The sequence below is a fragment of the Hyla sarda genome, chromosome 3 (assembly GCF_029499605.1).
Source record: "Hyla sarda isolate aHylSar1 chromosome 3, aHylSar1.hap1, whole genome shotgun sequence".
Taxonomy (NCBI): domain Eukaryota; kingdom Metazoa; phylum Chordata; class Amphibia; order Anura; family Hylidae; genus Hyla; species Hyla sarda.
In genome coordinates, this window is record NC_079191.1 from 357,385,517 (window position 1) to 357,407,212 (window position 21,696).

The window sequence follows — 21,696 nt, forward strand, 5'->3', positions numbered from 1 at the left end:
GTCCCCAGCACTGCAAGGCAGCAATGCTAACCACTGAGCCACCATGCTGCCCTTAGCTTACATCTGCTATGCAGAGATGTCAGCAGAGAGCACTGTGCTCCTGATGTCATCAGTGTTCCAATAAGAAAGTAGCATTCAGCAGCTAATAAGTACTGGAAGGATTAAGATTTTTTAATAGAAGTCATTTACAAATAAGTTTTACTTTCTGCCACCAGTTGATTTAAAATAAAAAAGGGTTTTCCCCGGAGTACCCCTTTAAATAGTTGCAGCTCCAATCCTTTGCAGTATGGTAACATGTCACTACAGGATAGATCAGGGCAGAATTCTCCAGACTTACACCTCCCAGCATGCCCAGACAGCCGATGCTGGGAGTTGTAGTTTTGAAACAGCTGGGATACCACAGGTTGTAACTATAGAATACAGTACCTCATGGTAGCTGTGCAATGATAACGCATGGATGTCGTGAGGTGAAATGTGAGGTGCGTTTTCTGTGCCTGTGTGTACTGGCACCATTCGCCAGTAGGTGTAAACCAGTGGCAACGGATTAAAGGAGATCTCCTCTGCCAGGAAGACAACAACCCCCACCACGTGACAGGAACACCAGGACTGAGCAGAGTTTGCCCCGTGCCCCCTCCTCATTGTTGTCATTGTCCTGCCCGGGGGTGAGAGCTGTCTGTAAGTAATGCGGCAGGGGGAGGGCCGGGGCTCGGACGCGCATGCGCCTTGGGATCGCTACTTGGACTCGCTTCTTGTGAACGTCTCTAGGGGCAGAGGACACTTCATTCTGCCGGCTCCAGGCTCCGCACAGACAGGGACGGAGAGCAGAGACCCCCGAGAGCAGAGACCCCCGAGCAGTCCAGCACTGACACAGGGGGCACCCTGGCAGGTAAGAAGGGCACACAGGACCCGGCTCCTGTACTATGACTTGTGGGCAGGGGTCGCAGGCTGGCAGCATTGTGTCCTAGAGACCCCCTGTGCTCAGACCATCCCCTCTGAGCTGCCAGACATCCTCAGACAAGTAGTCCTACAACTTCTGAATACTACAATCTGTATTCTATCTATGAGATTGATATATTGGCTATGACTAAACAGCGAGTCCTTCTACCTATTATACCAGTGTTTCCCAACCAGGGTGCCTCCAGCTGTTGCAAAACTACAACTCCCAGCATGCCCGGACAGCCAACGGCTGTCCGGGCATGCTGGGAGTTGTAGTTTTGCAACAGCTGGAGGCACACTGGTTGGGAAACACTATTATACCATGCTTGTGTTCAATCGGCCAACGGGCACCGAAAGCTGTAGGTAACTTCTGCACCGTACCGCCTAACCAATGACTTGAGAGTCGAAATAAAATTGCGCCACTTGAATGACACCCAAGAGATCATGTGACACACTATTGCGCCAGGTGTGAAGCCATAGACCAGTGTTTCTCAACCGGTGTGTCTCCAGCTGTTTCAAAACTACAACTCCCAGCATGCCTGGACAGCCAACGGCAACAGCTGGAGGCACAGTGGTTGGGAAACACTGCCATAGACTACCTAGGACCAGACCATCCTTGAGCTGTTCTTTTCTTTTTGGCGCGTAAAGCTGTGTTCGGCTGTTTGTTATATCTGTTATTGGGAAAGCTGGGTTATTACTAGTATAGGGGACAGTAGCCATCACCCATCTCTCCCAGTCTCGTGAACAGCAGATCTAGCCAGTTATGCATAAAGATATGCAATGTGGGAGTCTAGTATAAAAGCCATAATGAATGTGCCAAAAGAGATAGGACAGTGTTTCCCAGTCAGTGTGCCTCCAGCTGTTTCAAAACTACAACTCCCAGCATGCCTGGACAGTCAAAGGCAACAGCTGGAGGCACAGTGGTTGGGAAACACTGCCATAGACTACCTAGGACCAGATCATCCTTGAGCTGTCCTTTTCTTTTTGATGCGTAAAGCTGTGTTCGGCTGTTTGTTATATCTGTTATTGGGAAAGCTGGGTTATAACTAGTATAGGGGACAGTAGCCATCACCCATCTCTCCTTGTCTCGTGAGCGGCAGATCTAGCCAGTTATGCAGAAAGATACACGATGTGGGAGTCTAGTATAAAAGCCATAATGAATGTGCCAAAATAGATAGGACAGTGTTTCCCAGCCAGTGTGCCTCCAGCTGTTTCAAAACTACAACTCCCAGCATGCCCGGACAGCCAAAGGCAACAGCTGGAGGCACAGTGGTTGGGATACACTGCCATAGACTACCTAGGACCAGACGCTGTCCTCTTCTTTCTGGCGCGTAAAGCTTTGTTCGGCTGTTTGTTATATCTGTTATTGGGAAAGCTGGGTTATTACTAGTATAGGGGACAGTAGCCATCACCCATCTTTCCTTGTCTCGTGAACGGCAGATCTAGCCAGTTATGCAGAAAGATACGCCATATGGGAGTCTAGTATAAAAGCCGTAGTGAATGTCCCAAAAGAGATAATACAGTGTTTCCCAGCCAGTGTGCCTCCAGCTGTTTCAAAACTACAACTCCTAGCATGCCCGGACAGCCTTTGGCTGTCCGGGCATGCTGGGAGTTGTAGTTTTGCAGCAGCTGGAGGCATACTGGCTGGGAAACAGAGATAGAAGGGAAGAGAAAAATCACTCAATAGAATTTTTCAACAACTTTATGGAAAAAGAATACATTGTTTATTATTATTATTTATTTATTATTTGTAACAATTCACAATTATCGTACCTGCAGCTAGCTGCCAAAGCCGTATCAGATATACTGATCAGGACGACTGACGGCTTTCAGTACCGTGACAGTACATGAAGGTCAGGGGCAGTATGAGCGAGCAGGAAACTAGGTGAAAACTTGTAAAACAAGAAATTGTTGAATTCTGGAGAAAAAAAACTTAAAAAGGGGGTTTCCAGGATTATAGATAACATAACTGCTTATTTCCCCCAAAACAGCACCACACCTTTTCTCTAGTTGTGTGTGGTATCATTACTTGGCTCCTTACACATAATTGACACTAAGCTGCAATACCACAGGCAGACTGAGGAAAATAGTGGCGCTGTTTGTGGAAGAAAGAAGCTTACCTCTTTAAAATTCAGATACACATGCATACAGCAGTGTCATGTTCATGGACCCTGTACTGTGTCCCAGTACAGTATAGGCACATAAGTCAAGCTCTGCCCATTTTGCCCATAATTCAGCCCTCAAGTCACACTCCCTGCATGCCCGTTCTATGTGAGGCCGAGCCCTCGTTCACCACTCCTTGGCAAAGGCGGTGCCAAGGAGTTGTGAAGTTACACATTTTGGCACAGAAATGACGATACTTGAGCAAAATCGCTATCGCTATATTTGCTATCTCTGCCTTAGTACATGACCCCCCCCCCCCTAGGGGGCAATGTATCCTGCTCCTTTAAGGGATTGCTTTTAGGGGAGAATATCTCTAAAAAGAAGACGTATAAATCAGACATACAGTATATTTTGGTTCCTATTTGATCAGTATTTTTAGGCTGGGATCACACTGCGGAATCTCCAGCCAGAATTTCTGTCTGAGATCGAGCCGGCGGCACTAGGACCACACGGACTGCATTGCCGTGCCCATAGACAGCAATGGATTTCTGAGCAGATCTCTCAAAAGATCCCCACCAAAAATGCAAGGCAATGCAGTCCACGTGGTCCTAGTCCCGCCAGTTCAATCTCCAGCAGAAGTTCTGCCTGGATATTCTGCAGTGTGAACCCAGCCTAAGGGTACATTCACACGGGCGGATTTTTTTGAAGGTTTTCCGCTGCGTATTTGAAAGGGGGCGGGCTCTTCTCGGCTGTCTGCAGCAGAATTTCCGCCGTAAGCCCCATTGAAGTCAGTAGGGACTGTGGCGGATTTTCCGCAGCGTAAATTCCACCGCAGAAAATCAGCCGAGAAGAGCCCAGACACTTTCAAATACGCAGCGGAAAACCCGCAATAAAATCCGCCCGTGTGAACGTACCCTAAGGGTTCAAGAAAAAGATGCCAGTCTTTGCATTATAGTTTTTCACTATGTTGGTTCCACTCCTAGTTTTGGGTACAAAAACTGACCAAAATACCGAAATACTACATGTCAGCATGGCCTAAGGGCAACATATTTTAGATCTGTACAGCACATATCTATGATACAGCCACGTATATATGTGCCGTAATAACTAGTTTATTCATCCATTATAATATGCAGCTCTTAGCAAACACAAATGATACTGCTATACCACACTACCTCAGGAGATAAAAAAAAAAAAAAATAAATTATAATAATATATATATATATATTTTTTTTGGTTTAGTTTATGTAGGGGTTAAACTGTCAGTGACTTAGAGCAGAACCGCTTCTGGTCTCCCGTATCCGTAATGGGCTTCTGGGCACTGTCTGCCCTGCAATGACTTCCAGTTGCACTGTAGATGTATGTCACAGGTGAAATTGCTATGAAAGTTTGGGATAAAAGCATGCAGCTCTTGGCAAGTCGACGTTCCTGTCTGAGGAAGTGATCTTGTCTGATCATGTCATTTCATGCAATGGTGGTGTCACATAATAGCCTGATTCATGTGTATATCATCTCTGATCCCCTACAATGCAGATCAAACTTACAGAACAGGACAGGCAGTGTTTAAGAGATGCCGCCTGGCGACATAGATCCTGTTTACGTTGAACACTGGGCATTTGGCAGTAATAGTGGAAATGCATTTGGATTTAATGCGTGTCTTAAAGGGGTACTCCACTGGAAAACATTTTTTTTTTTTTTTTTTAATCAACTGGTGTCAGAAAGTTGAACAGATTTGTAAATTACTTCTATTAAAAATTCTTAATCATTCCTGTACTTATCAGCTGCTGTTATGATCCACAGGAAGTTCCTTCCTTTTTGAATTTCCTTTCTGTCTGACTACAGTGCTCTCTGCTGACACCTCTGTCCATTTTAGGAGCTGTCCAGAGTAGGAGTCAATCCCCATAGAAAACCTATCCAGCTCTGGACAGTTCCTAAAATGGACAGAGGTGTCAGCAGAGAGCACTGTAGTCAGGCAGAAAGGAAATTCAAAAAATAAAGAACTTCCTATGGATCATAACAGCAGCTGATAAGTACTGGAAGGATTAAGATTTTTTAATAGAAGTCATTTACTATTTTTTGGCACCAGTTGATTAAAAACATTTTTTTTCCAAAGGAGTACCCCTTTAAAGGTTATGTCTTGTGTACTATATTCTTGTTAGAAAAATGGCTTTAAAGTGTCCTCAAAGCAGTGTTTCCCAACCAGGGCGACTCCGGCTGTTGCAAAACTACAACTCCCAGCATGCCCAGACAGCCAAAGGCTGTCCGGGCATGCTTGGAGTTGGAGTTTTGCAAGAGTTGGCGGCACACTGATTGGGAAACACTGCCTTAAAGGGGTTATCCAACAATAGTTGACTTTAGTAATTAAGTGTCATACAGTATTGGACATGCTTACCAAGGATCTGCACTTGTGTTGGTAGTAAATGGCCGTGTCCTGTGTCCCCCATCATGTTGCTGGCTTGTTTTTGGGAACTGGCTACTTCCTGACTACAATCCCCAGGATCCTTTGTTTCACCGTGGGAGGTTACTTATTTGCCTGCCACACATTGGTTGCTCCACACCCATTGCAGCACAGCCACACTCCTTTTGATCACATGACTTGCCCAACATCTCCTGACACACAAGCTGTGGATCTGTGTGATGATAGATGTACATACATGTGTGCTGGAAATGTCATCAGGGGGCTGGCTTCACACTGAACAAACAAAGTAGCCAAGACCCCTCTCAGCACCTGACTTGTGAGGTTTTGTCTCGGGCCGCACAGCAAGCTGGGAAAGGTGCGAGGCAACACTCATTTCGTAGGCTGCAAAAAATGAACTTCCATAAGTGAAGTCTTTTAGTAACTAAACTAACTTTGCTGCCCCTGTCTCACATTCAAAGAATCAAAAATCCAAAATACCTCTTTAGGGTACGTTCACATGTAAAATGTAGATTTTATGTGCAGGATTTTCTGCTGCAGATTTCAATGTAAACTAAATGACTGAGCACAGCTTCTAATCGGCAGTTACAAAACCTGCGTATGAAATGGAGGTGAACGTACCCTTGGGGTGTATTCACACCTACAATATCTTGGGCATATTTGATGCACAGGATTTGAAGCTGCAGATTTAAAGCTCTGTTCAGTCATTTAGTTTACCATAAAATCTGTAGCTTCAAATCCAGCGCATCAAATATGCATAGAATACTGTACCTTAGGGTATGGTAACACGTAACGGATCTGCCGGTGACCCGACCTATAGTGTGCCTCCAGCTGTTGCCAACCGCAACCCCCCCCCCAACACACTCTGCCTCGCCCCTAAGTCCGCCACACAGGGGCCTGCGAGTCGAGTGTATTCAGCAGCTCGCAGGCCCCTGTGTGGCTGCTCGGAGTGGTGGATTGCAGCTGCAGCCAGACCAGGGGGCGAGGCAGGGGGGGGGGGTGCAACAGCTGGAGGCACTCTATGGGTCGGGTCACCTGTGGGTCCACAGTGTATTTTCCATTACATGTGACCTTACCCTTAAGGGGTATTTTTAATTGCTGTCCCGGCAGCAGGATATGAGCTGATAATTTTGAGGACACTTCTTATCTCATGACCTGCAGCAAAACTATTTAGTCTAGGAGACTTGCATGTAGGCAGTACCTATCGGGATCGGCAGACATTACCTAATGTATATACCCCACTTTAGAACACATACATACTAAACCCTAGATACTGATATTGGGAAAAAGAATCCAAGGTGTTGCAGCTCTGCTTGGATGATATAAGGCTCTTTTATTTGATCACTCTATGTCCTTTTATTTAGGCTCAATATTCATTAGTTCTTCTATTTTCTGTTACTCTAAGGCTTTGTTCACACAATGGAATTTCTGCCTGAATTCTGCATTAGAATTCCACGGGATGTTTCTGCACCATTGATATCATTGGGATTCTGCTGCACTGTGCGCACGGCAGAATTTCCGCAGCACAGATCTATACTTTCTGCAGAGTCTGTGCAGAATTGCATTGCTGTCTATGAGATGACGCATTTCCGAGCGGTCCAAGCACCGCCATGTTCTGCTGGTGTTCCACTGTTGGGGCAATTTCCCTGCAGACATTGCCCGTGTGAACATAGCCTAACAACAGCTAAGCGTGGCCTCCACCCAATGTTTTCACAGCGTCTTCCATAGACTTTGAGCAGGCGCTGGTTGTATATTGCACCCCGGTAGTGCTGAAACATATCCCTGGTGACACGCCTAGTCCAAGCCTACTATCTCCTTGGTGGTCACTGTAGATGTGTATGGGAAAGGCTGGAGCTTGGTAGCAGACATAGACATGTCTTCACAATGTGGCATAGTTCTGTCATTGCCTATAAGAATAATTAGCATTGTGTAATACCAGGTCGTGCCATGTCTGGGCTCTAGAAGACTGAAGTCACAGTCTAGCTGCAGCAGTAATAGGTGTCAGACATTATTTCACTTCTAAATAAAAAATTTCCGCTGGCTCTGCTACCTGATCTGCCCAGTAATATTTTGTTGTATATTAATAGGTTTTATAGTGGAACTAGCTGAGTACCCCGCATTGCCGGTTTTCCTTACTTAAATCTTGTGAGAGAGAAAACGGAACAATTGTTATATTTACTGTGAGCCCTGCATTTTGTACTGCCTGCCACCCAGCTTTCTCAGTTTTCTGAAGAGAATATCTGTCTGGTAAAAGTAGCATGTTGGAGCTGTTCAGGAGACTGGGAAAGCTGGGTTGCATGCATACTGTATGCAGCCCAGCTTTCTCAGTCTCTTGAAGCCCCAGCAGTGATAGGCTGCTCGTCCTTCCTGCACTCCTCGTGCTGCCATGCCCTCTGCCTGCCCCCACACAAACATCTTCTCTCCTTTCCCCACTCCCTCCCCCTGATTTACTATTGTCTGCACCTGCCTGCTGAACACTTTACCATCATGTTGGTCTGGCAGCAGGATGTTTAAAACTCATGGACAGTCTCCGCAGCCTCAGGCTATGTTCATACGATGGAATTCTGCACGGACATTCCACAGCAGCAGAGTTCCATTGATTTCAGTTGGATTCTGCTGTTCATATAGTAGAATTTCTGGCGTGGAATTCAAATTCCGGTGTCTGCTGAAAGAATAGACATGTCTATTCTTTCTGCGGACTCCTCGTGGAAATGCATTGCCGCCTATGAGACAGCGCATTTCTGAGCGATCCTAGCTCTGGCATGTTGGTCGCTATCAGGGCAGTGTCTGCATGGAGATTTTCTGTGCAGACATTAGCCCGTGTGAACATAGCCTGAGAGTAAGAGGATCAGGAGATGTGCTGCAAGTCCTATAGACTTGCAAATGTACTGGAAGTCCCATAGGCCCTTGAGCTGCAAATAGAGAAATTGTCGGATTGACATCCTTAAACTATACTATATTTTTTTGACATATAAGAAAGATGTGTACCAATATGGTGTGTGCTGCTATGCTACATATCTATATACACCCTTGTATTGAGTTTGATATATATATATATATATATATATATGTGTGTGTTTTCCTCAATGCAAGTGTGTATTGCAAGTGACCTGGCACTCACAATATCCCTACTCAAGAGCCTATGCGACTTTTTGTACATCTGCAAGTCTATGGGGCTTTAAATATACCTCCTGATCATCTTATATGTGTGTGTGTGTGCGTGTATATATATATATAGATATAGATAGATATAGATAGAGAGAGAGAGAGAGAGAGAGAGGGAGAAGCAGTGTGACCCTTTTAGCAGCCAAGCGGTAACAGCTGTATGGACAAAAAAGGTAGCAGAATTTCTACAGGTTTCATATAATGTATCCACCTTGCGATCGGTTCATCCTATATTGAGTGTATATATATGTGTGTGTGTGTGTGTGTGTATATATATATATATATATATATATATATATATGAGAGACGTAACGTGACCCTTTTAGCAGCCAAGCGGTAACAGCTGTATGGACAAAAAAGGTAGCAGAATTTCTACAGGTCTCATATAATGTATCCACCTTGCAATCGGTTCATCCTTTATTGAGTGTATATATATATATATATATATATATATATATATATATATATTAGCTACTGTTTCTGTTAATATTAAAATAATAGGTACATCATCCCTGCCGCTTCCAGTGCTATCTAAATCGTGATAAAATTCTTCTCCACCGAACAGTGTTTTTAGCATAATGAATACCCTACGTGGCCGAGAAGGGATTGAAGTTTTCTAGGGACGGAGGTTTTACATTCTTGTATAGTTGTATTTGTTGTTGTATTTGCTGTTGTAATTGTTGCATAACTTATATGTAATAACGTTCGCGACACATGGCTGTTATCCACATTATGGCCCACAGCTGTATAGTCAGGAATCATCTGCTTGAAATATGACGGGTGTGACGTCTTCTGCGTGGACTGTAGTGAATAGAGAGTGTGTATTCAGAGGAAATTCTGGTCCTGTTTAAAGGGATTTGTATTTTAACTCTAGCATTCCCACAGTGCTGGGTAGGGTTATGTTGGAGATTGTTATAATCCACCCTGTGCAGTCACACCCAATATACCCTTCCTGGAGATATTACTTACTCTGTGCAGATGCAAAGGTTGTGTCCAGAGAAACCAGAATAGGAGAACCTGCAGGACTCTCTATTACGAGACACCAGCTACGGTATGTAAGATTTCCAGTGTTTCTTGTTACATTCACTTTCCTTCAGTGGATTCCACCACTAGCTATAAAGCATGAAACTGCTATGAAAGTTTTCGATATTTATTACCTAACCTGACCTGCACTTTATTACGTGAGTTATTGGCGGAGTTGTTATGCGGAAGTTTACTCTGTATACCTATGAGACAATGAGTGTTTGTGAATTCCTTTAATGCAGTGTTTCCCAACCAAGGTGCCTCCAGCTGTTGCAAAAGTACAACTCCCTGCATGCCCGGACAGCCTTTGACTGTCCTGGCATGCTGCGAGCTGTACTTTTGCAACAGCTGGAGGCACTCTGGATGGGAAGCATTGGTCTAGTGCGGTGTTTCCCAACCACTGTGCCTCCAGCCGTTGCAAAACTACAACTCCCAGCATGCCCGTACAGCCTTCGGCTGTCCGGGCATGCTGGGAGTTGTAGTTTTGCAACGGCTGGAGGCAACATTGGTTGGGAAACACTGGTTTAGTGTACTGTATGAAGTGTAGCAAATACAATATTAATAGCTAATAGAACATTGTCTGCTTATACTGGTGTATGCCAACCAGGGTGCCTCCAGCTGTTCCAAAAGTACAACTCCCTGCATGCCCGGACAGCCTTTGACTGTCCTGGCATGCTGTGAGCTGTACTTTTGCAACAGCTGGAGGCACTCTGGATGGGAAGCATTGGTCTAGTGCGGTCTTTCCCAACCACTGTGCCTCCAGCCGTTGCAAAACTACAACTCCCAGCATGCCCGGACAGCCTTCGGCTGTCCGGGCATGCTGGGAGTTGTAGTTTTGCAACGGCTGGAGGCAACATTTGGTTGAGAAACACTGGTTTAGTGTACTGTATGAAGTGTAGCAAATACAATATTAATAGCTAATAGAACATTGTCTGCTTATACTGGTGTTTGCCAACCAGGGTGCCTCCAGCTGTTGCAAAACTACAACTCTCAGCATGCCAAAGGCTGTCTGGGCAGGCTGGGAGTTGTAGTTTTGCAACAGCTGGAGGCACCTTGGTTGAAAAAGACACCTCCTTATACGGTGTGATGGACGGAAACATTTCGGTATCAATCTTATATTACTAGTAAACATTGTTAGCTTAATTGTCAATGGGGAAGATTTATTATTGCATTTAGAGGTTATTATTTTATTTTTTTACTTACTCCAGACACACACAATGTCACACGTGTGCCAAACTTTTTAATTTTTTTTTTATTTTTATTTTTTTTTGCAATTTTTGTGGGTACGCAGAAAGTACCAAATAGCTTTACCTAAGCAGCTTTCAGTTTTCAATGTACAATGGCCACAAATTTATAAAGTGCGAATGTCGTACCTAGGCATAAAAGAAGTGGAAAGCCCCTTCCAAAAAGTCGCAAACCAAAGCCAGGTCACCCCTGACTTACAAAACTGTGACTTCATGTGTAGAAAAGTCTCAGGGACTTTGTTTTTTTTATGTGCGCCAAATTTAACAACCCCCCCCCCTTAATAGTATGATAAATGTGTCACACATAGGCAAAAACCAAAGCAAAAAAAAAAAAAAAAACTTCAAAAACTCACTTACTAAAGACAACAGTGATAAATGTCCCCAAATAAGTGTATTACTTCTTTCATATTTGGGGGTTACTAGTGTTCAAAAAGCTTAAAATAATTTTCAAAAGTTAAAATAAGGGTTATAGGAGGCAAAACTGTGACGTAAGGGGTTGTGTTTTGTCAGCCTCATTGAGTTGCACTGGGGGATGGGTTTGGCGTGGAACAAGACACCAACCCCCATTAGCGAAGGCTCAGGAGTCTTTTCTATTGAGGAGGGTAGTTTACTTTGACAGGGGTTTGTCCACACAATTGTTCTCACTTCAAATGCACTTGCACCAGTGGAAGCAGCTGTTCTCTGTAGTCGTCTCAGTTCACTGCAGAGCTGGCGTCACTGATCGGTAAGCTACGTCTCCATGAACCTTCTTCTAATAGAGCAGCCACATTGGCCTGGATTTACTAAGGTTGTTGGGATTTTAAAATTCCTACATATTAGTGTTTTTGCCTTCACATTCCGTCATAACAGTATACTTGCTGGATAATGTATTTGGTTGGTTTCTGATGTGCGCCTCTCAATATTCAGTCGCGCCACTATGTGACACTTTGTGTCATGAAGTAGTCAGAACTTTTACTGTGAGATTTTCTGAACTGCTTTGTCGTTCTTAGTGAAAAATGAATAAAAAGCTCACATAAGCACTTGATTAAAGGGGTACTCCGACCCTAGACATCTTATCCCCTATTCAAAGGATAGGGGATAAGATGTCTGATCCTGGGGACGCTGCTGAGGCTGCTGCTCCACTGCCAGGAGGGAACTAGCTGAGATCATTTGGCTACCCACACATACCACTCCGGATGAAGGACTGTATCATTGGGTCTGAGTGAGTGGTCCTTATCGGACCTTATATTGTTTTGTTTTTTTTAGCTGGCAGCGATTACTTACCAGCTTTATTATACTTGGTTATTGTTTAGGACAACATTGGTTTGATAGGTGATGGTATTGGAATCCCATTGATCTGTATTGGGTCCGGTGTGGCAAAGGGCATGCTGTGAGTTGTAGTTTTGCAACAGCTGGAGGCACAACTGCAACTCCCAGCATGCCCTTTGGCTGTCTGGGCATGCTGGGAGTTGTAGTTATGAAAAAGTGTGCCCGCAGCTGTTGCATAACTACAAGTCCTAGCATGCACGGACAGCCAAAGGGCATGCTGGGAGTTGTAGTAGTATGCCTCCAGCTGTTGCATAACTACAAGTCCCAGCATGCTCGGACAGCCAAAGGGCATGCTGGGAGTTGTAGTTTTGCAACAGCTGGAGGTTTGCACAACACCCCCCCCCCCATGTGAATGTACAAGGTGCATTCACACGGGCGGGGGTTTACAGCGAGTTTCTTGCTGCAAGTTTGAGATGCAGCAAATTTTCCGCCGCAGCTTAAAATCCCAGCGTAAAGCTTGCTGTGAACGTATTCTAAAAACACTACACCTACACAATGAGCTCAAGGCCAGCCCCTGCCCATATAAGGGAGCTGCCAGCCAATCCTCGCTCTCTTGGGTTCCGGACTAGCAGAGAGAAGAGATCCATGCAACTTTCAAAGACAATACCAGGCCGAAGCCTGATAATACCGCAACTTACCAAATCGTGAGTTACAACACAACTCCCCACTAAAGTCTGCGTGACTGCTGGACCTAAACTCAATCCCCTAAATCCAGTGGAACAGCGCATATAAATCTCCTGAGCTTAAAACTCACAAGGTCCCAACCAACTGTCAGGATTCTAATAGACTCTTCTTGTACAAAGACTGTTCCTGTTTAAAGGGGTTATCCAGGAAAAAAAACTTTTTTTATATATCAACTGGCTCCAGAAAGTTAAACAGATTTGTAAATTACTTAAATGGGCACTGTCATGAAAAATAATTTTTGATATGTTGTAGTACTCAAGTACTACAACATATCTCTAATATACTTTTATTAAAAAAAATGCTTTTAAAACGTTTTAAAAGCAATTTGAAATTCGGCCACTAGGGGGCGCCCTCCTAGTGGCCGAATGCAGTGCAGAGTGACGTCACAGCAAAATTCCGACTGATTCCGGCAGGGCATCAGTCGAAATTTTGCGCAGGCGCAGTAACAGCCAGGGCTCCGCATCGGCTGACGGCCCTGCTGCAAGGTGCGGGCGGCGCGGGGGGGTTGGCTGCTACAGCAAGGTGCGTGGAGTGCTGCTCTAAGGTACGGGGGGGATGGGGGGCGCTGCTGCAAGGTGCGGGGGGATGGGGGGCGCTGCTGCAAGGTACGAGCGGGATGGGGGGCGCTGCTGCAAGGTACGGGGGAGGACGCTGCTGCAAGGTACGGGGGGGGGGGGGGATGGGGGTTGTTTGGGTTTACTTACCGAGCGGCAGGAAGAGTCTCTCCCGCATCCGTCCCTCCCGCATTGGCTCCTGGCTCACTCCTTCCCCCATGAAACTCCTGTCCTGGGTGCCTCCAGTTGTTTTACCACTACAACTCCCAGCATGCCCTGACAGCCAATAGATGTCAGGGCATGCTGGGAGTTGTAGTGGTGAAACAGCTGGAGGCACCCTGTTGGGAGAACTAAGGGCGGAAGTCCCCCCCCCAGCAGGCATCAGTGACGTGGTGCCTGCTGGGGAAGTCTGCCTGGTAGTGAGCACACTACCAGGCAGACAAAATGCCATTTTAAAAATAGTAAAAAAAATAAATAAAGGCAGGGAGGGTGTTAGGGATAGAAGGGCAATAGGCAGGGACAGAAAAAAAAAAAATCATGATGGTGGGAGCTACCCTTTAAATTAAAAAATCTTAATCCTTTCAGTACTTATGAGCTTCTGAAGTTAAGGTTGTGCTCTCTGATGACACGTGTCTCGGGAACCGCCCAGTTTAGAAGCAAATCCCCATAGCAAACCTCCTTCTAAACTTCTTCCGAGACATGTGTCATCAGAGATCACTTAGACAGAAAAGAACAACCTTAACTTCAGAAGCTCATAAGTACTGAAAGGATTAAGATTTTTTAATAGAAGTAATTCACAAATCTGGAGCCAGTTGATATATAAAAAAAAGTTTTTTCCTGGATAACCCCTTTTAATTTTGCATAAAACCTGCAGTAAAAGTTCTGACAGTTTTCTGAAACCTCCGGTTGTGGACAATCATTTATTATTCCTCCCTATCGCTCTTGGGATGGGTGGCGATAGGACAAGTATATACAGAGGAGCCCTCACCCTGGCGTCACGAGTGTTAAGGGTTAACCAAATATCCTTGAGTTATTGCACAGCTACACCCCCACAAGCTTACCACATAGCCATACACCACTACACAGTTACCCCTAAACCCCCCCCCCCCCCCCCCCAATAAAAATGAAAAATGTCTGGTACGGCACTGTTTCCAACACAGAGCCTCCAGCTGTTGCAAAACAACAACTCCCAGTATTGCCGGACAGCCATTGACTGGCCAGGCATGCTGGGAATATTGATACAGCTTGGGAAACACTGCCGTAGGGTAATTTTGGTATCGGAGGAAAGTGTAATTCTTGCATCCGGGTCCATCCCTATGCAAATCCCTAATTTAGGCCTCTCTCACTTCGGAGCCCTGTCGTATTTCAAGGAAACAGTTTAGTGCCACTTATGGGGTATTTCCGTACTCTGGAGAAATTGCCTAACAAATTTTGGGGGCTTTTTCTCCTTTTACCCCTTATGAAAAGATAAAGTTGTGGTCTACTTCAGCATGTTATTGTAAAAAAATGTAATTTTTTACACTAACATGCTGGTATTGCCCCATACTTTTCATTTTCACAAGAGGTAAAAGGAAAAAAAGACCCCTAAAATTTGTAACGCAATTTTTACGGAAATACCCCATATGTGCACGTAAAAGGCTCTGCGGGCGCACAACAAGGCTCATGTACATTTGAGGTGATTTGCACAGGGGTGACTGATCGTTACAGCAGTTCTGACATAAACGCAAAAAAAAAAATCCACGTGACCCCATTTTGGAAACTACACCCCTCAAGGCACGTAACAAGGGGTATAGTGAGCCTTAACACTCCACAAGTGTTTGAAGAATGTTTGTTAAAGTCGATGTGAAAATGAAATTTTTTTATTTTTTCACTAAAATGCTGGTGTTATCCCATATTTTTCATTTTCACAAGGGGTAATAGGAAAAAAGCCCCCCAAAATTTGTAACACCATCTCTTCTGAGTATATAAATACTCCATGTGTGGACGTAAAGTGCTCTGCTGGTGCACTACAATGCTCAGAAGAGAAGGAGTCACATTGGGCTTTTGCAGAGAGAATTTGGCTGGAATTGAAGGCCATGTGCGTTTACTAAGCCCCCATGGTGCCAGAACAGTGGACCCCCCCCCCCCCCCCCCACATGCGACCCCATTTTGGAAACTACACCCTCATGGAATGTAGCAAGGGGTGCAGTGAGCATTTATGCCCCACAGGTGTCTGACAGATTTTTTTAACAGTGGTCCATGAAAATGTAATTTTTCATTTGCACAGCCCACTGTTCCAAAAGTCTATTAGGGTCACATGTGGGGGTTGGGGTCCACTGTCCTTGCACCATGGGGGCTTTGTAAATACACATTTTCTTCTCAGCATTGTAGTTTGCCCGAAGAGCACTTTAAATCCACACATGGGATATTTCCATGCTCAGAAGAAATGGGGTTACAAATTTTGGGGGGCATTTTATCCTATAACCTCTTATGGTAAATGGTAAATTTTTGAAAAAACAGCATTTTATTTAAAAATAAATTTTTTCAATTACACATCCGACTTTAACGAAAAGTCGTCAAAAACCTGTGGGGTGTTAAGCCTTGTTACGTGCCTTGAGGGGTGTAGTTTCCAAAATAGTATGCCATGTGGATTTTTTTTTCTTTCTTTTGCTGTTCTGGCACCATAGGGGCTTCCTAAATGCAAGATGCCCCCCACAAACCATTTCAGCAAAATTCACTCTCTTCAAAATCCCATTGTCGCTCCTTCTGCTTCTGAGCCTTCTAGTGCACCCACAGTGCACTTTATGTTCACATATGAGGTATTTCCTTACTTGAGAGAAATTGGGTTGCACATTTTTGGGTGCATTTTCTTCTTTTACCCCTTGTAAAAATTCAAAAGCTGGGTCTACAAGAACAATTTAGATTTTGAAATTTCTCCTTCACTTTGCTGCTATTCCTGTGAAACACCTAAAGGGTTAACAAACATTCTGAATGTCATTTTGAATACTTTGAGGGGTGCAGTTTTTATAATGGGGTCATTTAGTAAAAACAAGTCAACTTTATGATGCAAACATAAAGTATACATATTGTATATGTGAATTAACATATAATTTATTAGGAATGTCTATTTTCCTTACAAGCAGAGAACTTCAAAGTTAGAAAAATGCTAAAATGTCAGATTTTTCATGACATTTTGGAATTTTTCACGTAGAATATGTAGAATATAAAGTAGAATATGTCATGAAAAAACAATCACGGAATAAAATTCATAAGTAAAAGCATCCCAGAGTTATTAATGCTTAAAGTGACAGTGATCAAATGTGAAAAAAATGCTCTGGTCCTTAAAGGGGTACTCTGGTGGAGAGCTTTTTTTTTATTTTATTTTTTTATTTTTTATCAACTGGTGCCAGAAAGTTAAAAAGATTTGTAAATTACTTCTATAAAAAAATCTTAATCCTTCCAGTACTTATTAGCTGCTGAATACCACAGAGGAAATTATTTTCTTTTTGGAACACAGAGCTCTCTGCTGACATCATGAGCACAGTGCTCTCTGCTGACATCTCTGTCCATTTTATGAATTGTCCAGTGTAGGAGAAATCCCCATAGAAAACATATGCTGCTCTGGACAGTTCCTAAAATGGACAGAGATGTCAGCAGAGAGCACTGTGCTCGTGATGTCAGCAGACAGTTCTGTGTTTCAAAAAGAAAGGAATTTCCGCTGTAGTATTCAGCAGCTAATAAGTACAGGAAGGATTAAGATTTTTTAATAGAAGTAATTTACAAATCTGTTTAACTTTCTGGCACTAGTTGATTTAAAAAAAAAAAAAAAAAAAAGTTTTTCACCGGAGTGCCCCTTTTAAGTAGCTAGTAGAACATTGTGTGTCTGGGCACTATGCTTTGCTGGTTTGTGTTAGTGCCATAGACTTTAAAAGGAGCATCAAGGTGTATACTCAACCACCATTCAGATCCTCTCCTAGCTGTGAGAAAGCAGGACCAGTAGATAGATGGTAAATGCTTCTAGTTAGCAGACATCACTCTGAAAAGGTGAGTTCATTCTCAATGTGAAAAGAGAGAAGACGACCAGATAAAATAGATGACTTTTTGTCATGGTTCTTGCAGTATACACTGTACAGCCAAAACCACAGATTGCTTTTCCCATGAGTTTGAATAGTTGGTCTATAACAGCCCAGTTCCCAGACTTTTACCCCAGTTCTGTAATCTATTCACACTTCCAATATACTGGGAAGATTTTTTCCTGTTGCTGTGATACATTAGTAAATTTAAGTTAAGGTCTGCCCTTGGACATAGTACAATATTTTAGGAATTTGCTTAAATTGTAAATCCTTGTAATGATGTTATTACCAGAATTGGGTTGTAATAATATCCTGCAGTGTTTGTAGCACTCTAGTAACATCCACCAGGACTGTAATAATATCCTGCAGTGTTTGTAGCACTCTAGTAACATCCACCAGGACTGTAATAATATCCTGCAGTGTTTGTAGCACTCTAGTAACATCCCGCAGGACTGTAATAATATCCTGCAGTGTTTGTAGCACTCTAGTAACATCCACCAGGACTGTAATAATATCCTGCAGTGTTTGTAGCACTCTAGTAACATCCACCAGGACTGTAATAATATCCTGCAGTGTTTGTAGCACTCTAGTAACATCCACCAGGACTGTAATAATATCCTGCAGTGTTTGTAGCACTCTAGTAACATCCACCAGGACTGTAATAATATCCTGCAGTGTTTGTAGCACTCTAGTAACATCCACCAGGACTGTAATAATATCCTGCAGTGTTTGTAGCACTCTAGTAACATCCACCAGGACTGTAATAATATCCTGCAGTGTTTGTAGCACTCTAGTAACATCCACCAGGACTGTAATAATATCCTGCAGTGTTTGTAGCACTCTAGTAACATCCACCAGGACTGTAATAATATCCTGCAGTGTTTGTAGCACTCTAGTAACATCCCGCAGGACTGTAATAATATCCTGCAGTGTTTGTAGCACTCTAGTAACATCCCGCAGGACTGTAATAATATCCTGCAGTGTTTGTAGCACTCTAGTAACATCCCGCAGGACTGTAATAATATCCTGCAGTGTTTGTAGCACTCTAGTAACATCCACCAGGACTGTAATAATATCCTGCAGTGTTTGTAGCACTCTAGTAACATCCACCAGGACTGTAATAATATCCTGCAGTGTTTGTAGCACTCTAGTAACATCCACCAGGACTGTAATAATATCCTGCAGTGTTTGTAGCACTCTAGTAACATCCACCAGGACTGTAATAATATCCTGCAGTGTTTGTAGCACTCTAGTAACATCCCGCAGAACTGTAATAATATCCTGCAGTGTTTGTAGCACTCTAGTAACATCCACCAGGACTGTAATAATATCCTGCAGTGTTTGTAGCACTCTAGTAACATCCCGCAGAACTGTAGTAATATCCTGCAGTGTTTGTAGCACTCTAGTAACATCCCGCAGGACTGTAATAATATCCTGTAGTGTTGGTAGAATTTTAATAAGATCCACCAGGAGTGTAATAATATCCTGCAGTTGTTGGAGCATTTTAAAGAGGTACTCCGGCCATGCCACGTCAACCCCCTCCATTCATGTCTATAGAGGGGGCATATCGGCTGACACGCCTCAGTCCAATAGACATGAATGGAGGGGGCGTGGCCGTGACATCCTGCATGACTGTAGTAATATCCTGCAGTGTTGGTAGCACTCTAATAACATCCTGATTGGCTGTAGTAATATCCTGCAGTGTTGGTAGCACTCTGATAACATCCTGATTGGCTGTAGTAATATCCTGCAGTGTTGGTAGCACTCTAATAACATCCTTCATGACTGTAGTAATATCCTGCAGTGTTGGTAGCACTCTAATAACATCCTTCATGACTAGTAATATCCTGCAGTGTTGGTAGCACTCTAATAACATCCTGATTGACTGTAGTAATATCCTGCAGTGTTGGTAGCACTCCAATAACATCCTGATTGACTGTAGTAATATCCTGCAGTGTTGGTAGCACTCTAATAACATCCTGATTGACTGTAGTAATATCCTGCAGTGTTGGTAGCACTCTAATAACATCCTGATTGACTGTAGTAATATCCTGCAGTGTTGGTAGCACTCTAATAACATCCTGATTGACTGTAGTAATATCCTGCAGTGTTGGTGGCACACCAATAACATCCTGCTTGACTGTAGTAATATCCTGCAGTGTTGGTAGCACTCTAATAACATCCTGCATGACTGTAGTAATATCCTGCAGTGATAGTAGCACTCTAATAACACCCTGCATGACTGTAGTAATATCCTGCAGTGTTGGTAGCACTCTAATAACATCCTGATTGACTGTAGTAATATCCTGCAGTGATAGTAGCACTCTAATAACATCCTGATTGACTGTAGTAATATCCTGCAGTGTTGGTAGCAGGCTAAGACCCAACTGGGCTTTCATAATATCCTGCAAAATTAAGCAGGCACACTTTTTTTCCTGCCTACCCCTAAAGCAAAGGAAAGGAATCGGAGTTAGGCTTCATTCACACTACCGTTATGCCCCGTCAATAACGACCATCAAACTTTTTTTCTTTCTTTTGGAGTTTGACGGTTGTCATTTTGACAAGACGCAATGGGCAATAACAGGTCCCAATGGACCCCATTATAGTCAATGGGGTCCGTCGGGCGCCACTATTTTAGACAGTGTAAGCACTATTTTTTTCTACCCTTATTCTCCCCGGCGATCCTGACGGCCTCCACACTACCGATTCATAACGGTAGTGTGAAAGGGGCCTTATACTGCAGGTGTAAAAAAAAAAAAATCTTCTTGCAGTGCTCCATCTTCCATAGCATACTCTAAAAAATGAGCCACTTCTCTTTAACTGCACTTTGCCCCTTCTACCGTTTCAGATGAGAAACAAGAGGAGGTGTGTTCTTTGCCCGGTATGAACTTCTAGTGAGGAAGGTTTAGTAAATGACTAGTCCCATAATCCAGCAGTATAGATGACGTATAGTTTTCAGATTACATTTCTAGTACTCATGCTCCGAGACATCAGCTCCAATAATATGTGACATTGCATCAACAGAATGTTATTTATGGCAGATTAAAGTCTGCATATGAATGATGCCTATTGTTTACATAGTGTGACAATAATACAGTGTGTTATATGGACCAACAATATATATAAGTACTGTATAAAGAAAAGTTGTTCAGACATCTCCTTTAACAAGACCATAAAGCATTCTGTATTTCCTGTGCACTGACAATCTGTTGTTTCCCATAAGCAGCCATATGGTGACTGTAGTGTTCTTTAATGGGATTGTTACATAAAGTCACAACATTCACTGCCTCTTTGATCATTCACTTTATCTTGTTTTTCTTCAGTTCTAAGAGCCACCATTTACTTACATATGTGATAGTATTATCACCAGCTTAGAATTTGTGTCCATTTAGAAAGCAATATGAAGGATAGGGTTCTGGAAACTTTATCACAACTCACTTCATTTTTTTTTTATTGGTCTAAAAAACGTTCTGAAGTTTTGGACATTTAATACATTTCTTACTTCTTAGGCTAGGTTCAGACTACGGAATCTCCAGGCAGAAAATTTTCGCCCAGAGATTCCGAGTGCGGCCTAGGACCGCATGGACACTGCAGTCTCCAATAGACTGCAATGCGTTCCGCGAGTATTTCCGCCTGGAGAAAGAGCAACGCCATTCTTCAGACGGAAATTTCCAAGCGGATTTTCCGTTCGCAAATTCCGCTTCACAAATTCCGAAGTGTGAATTTGTGAACGGAAACCCATTCACTACACTATACATTTTAGCAAGCGGAATTTATGCCTGCAATTTCAAAGCGGAATTGCAGGCGGAAATTCCGTAGTCTGAACCTAGCCTTATGATAAAAGTAATGTGGGCTCTGAGTAATGTGGGCTCTGACTGTGTTTCTTAGTAAAGTAAAAAGTTTTTTTTGTTGATAAGTAAGGCCCCATTCACATCATGTTTTGCCCCTATGTTTCAGTATGCATAAAAGGGGTCCAGCAGCATAAGAACTCTCAACTAAATTCTTTAGTGTCATGGCCCAAGAAATCACTCAGAGTTCATTCACATCTGACTCCAGGTGTATACGCCAGCACAGCACTTTGGACACTTTGGTCGAGGAGTGATGACTTATATGCCTCTGTAATCTCCAAACAGAACACACTCTGCACTGCTAAGTCATGTATGCAACCTCAAGGATGACTGACACAAATGCTCCAGATCCTGGATTAAACA

At 43.5% G+C, this 21,696-nt stretch overlaps 1 protein-coding gene across 2 annotated transcripts in view; it reads left to right on the plus strand.

The window, feature by feature from the left end:
* The first annotated feature begins 416 nt into the window (after positions 1–416).
* The window catches only part of RIN2 (Ras and Rab interactor 2), a 181,241-nt gene continuing 159,961 nt past the window's right edge, over positions 417–21,696 (plus strand). For both annotated transcript variants that reach the window (XM_056567631.1, XM_056567632.1), the window contains exon 1: positions 417–886. In XM_056567631.1, coding sequence (XP_056423606.1) covers positions 683–886 — 204 coding nt within the window. In that variant the 5' untranslated portion in view covers positions 417–682. The remainder of the gene's footprint in view (positions 887–21,696) is intronic.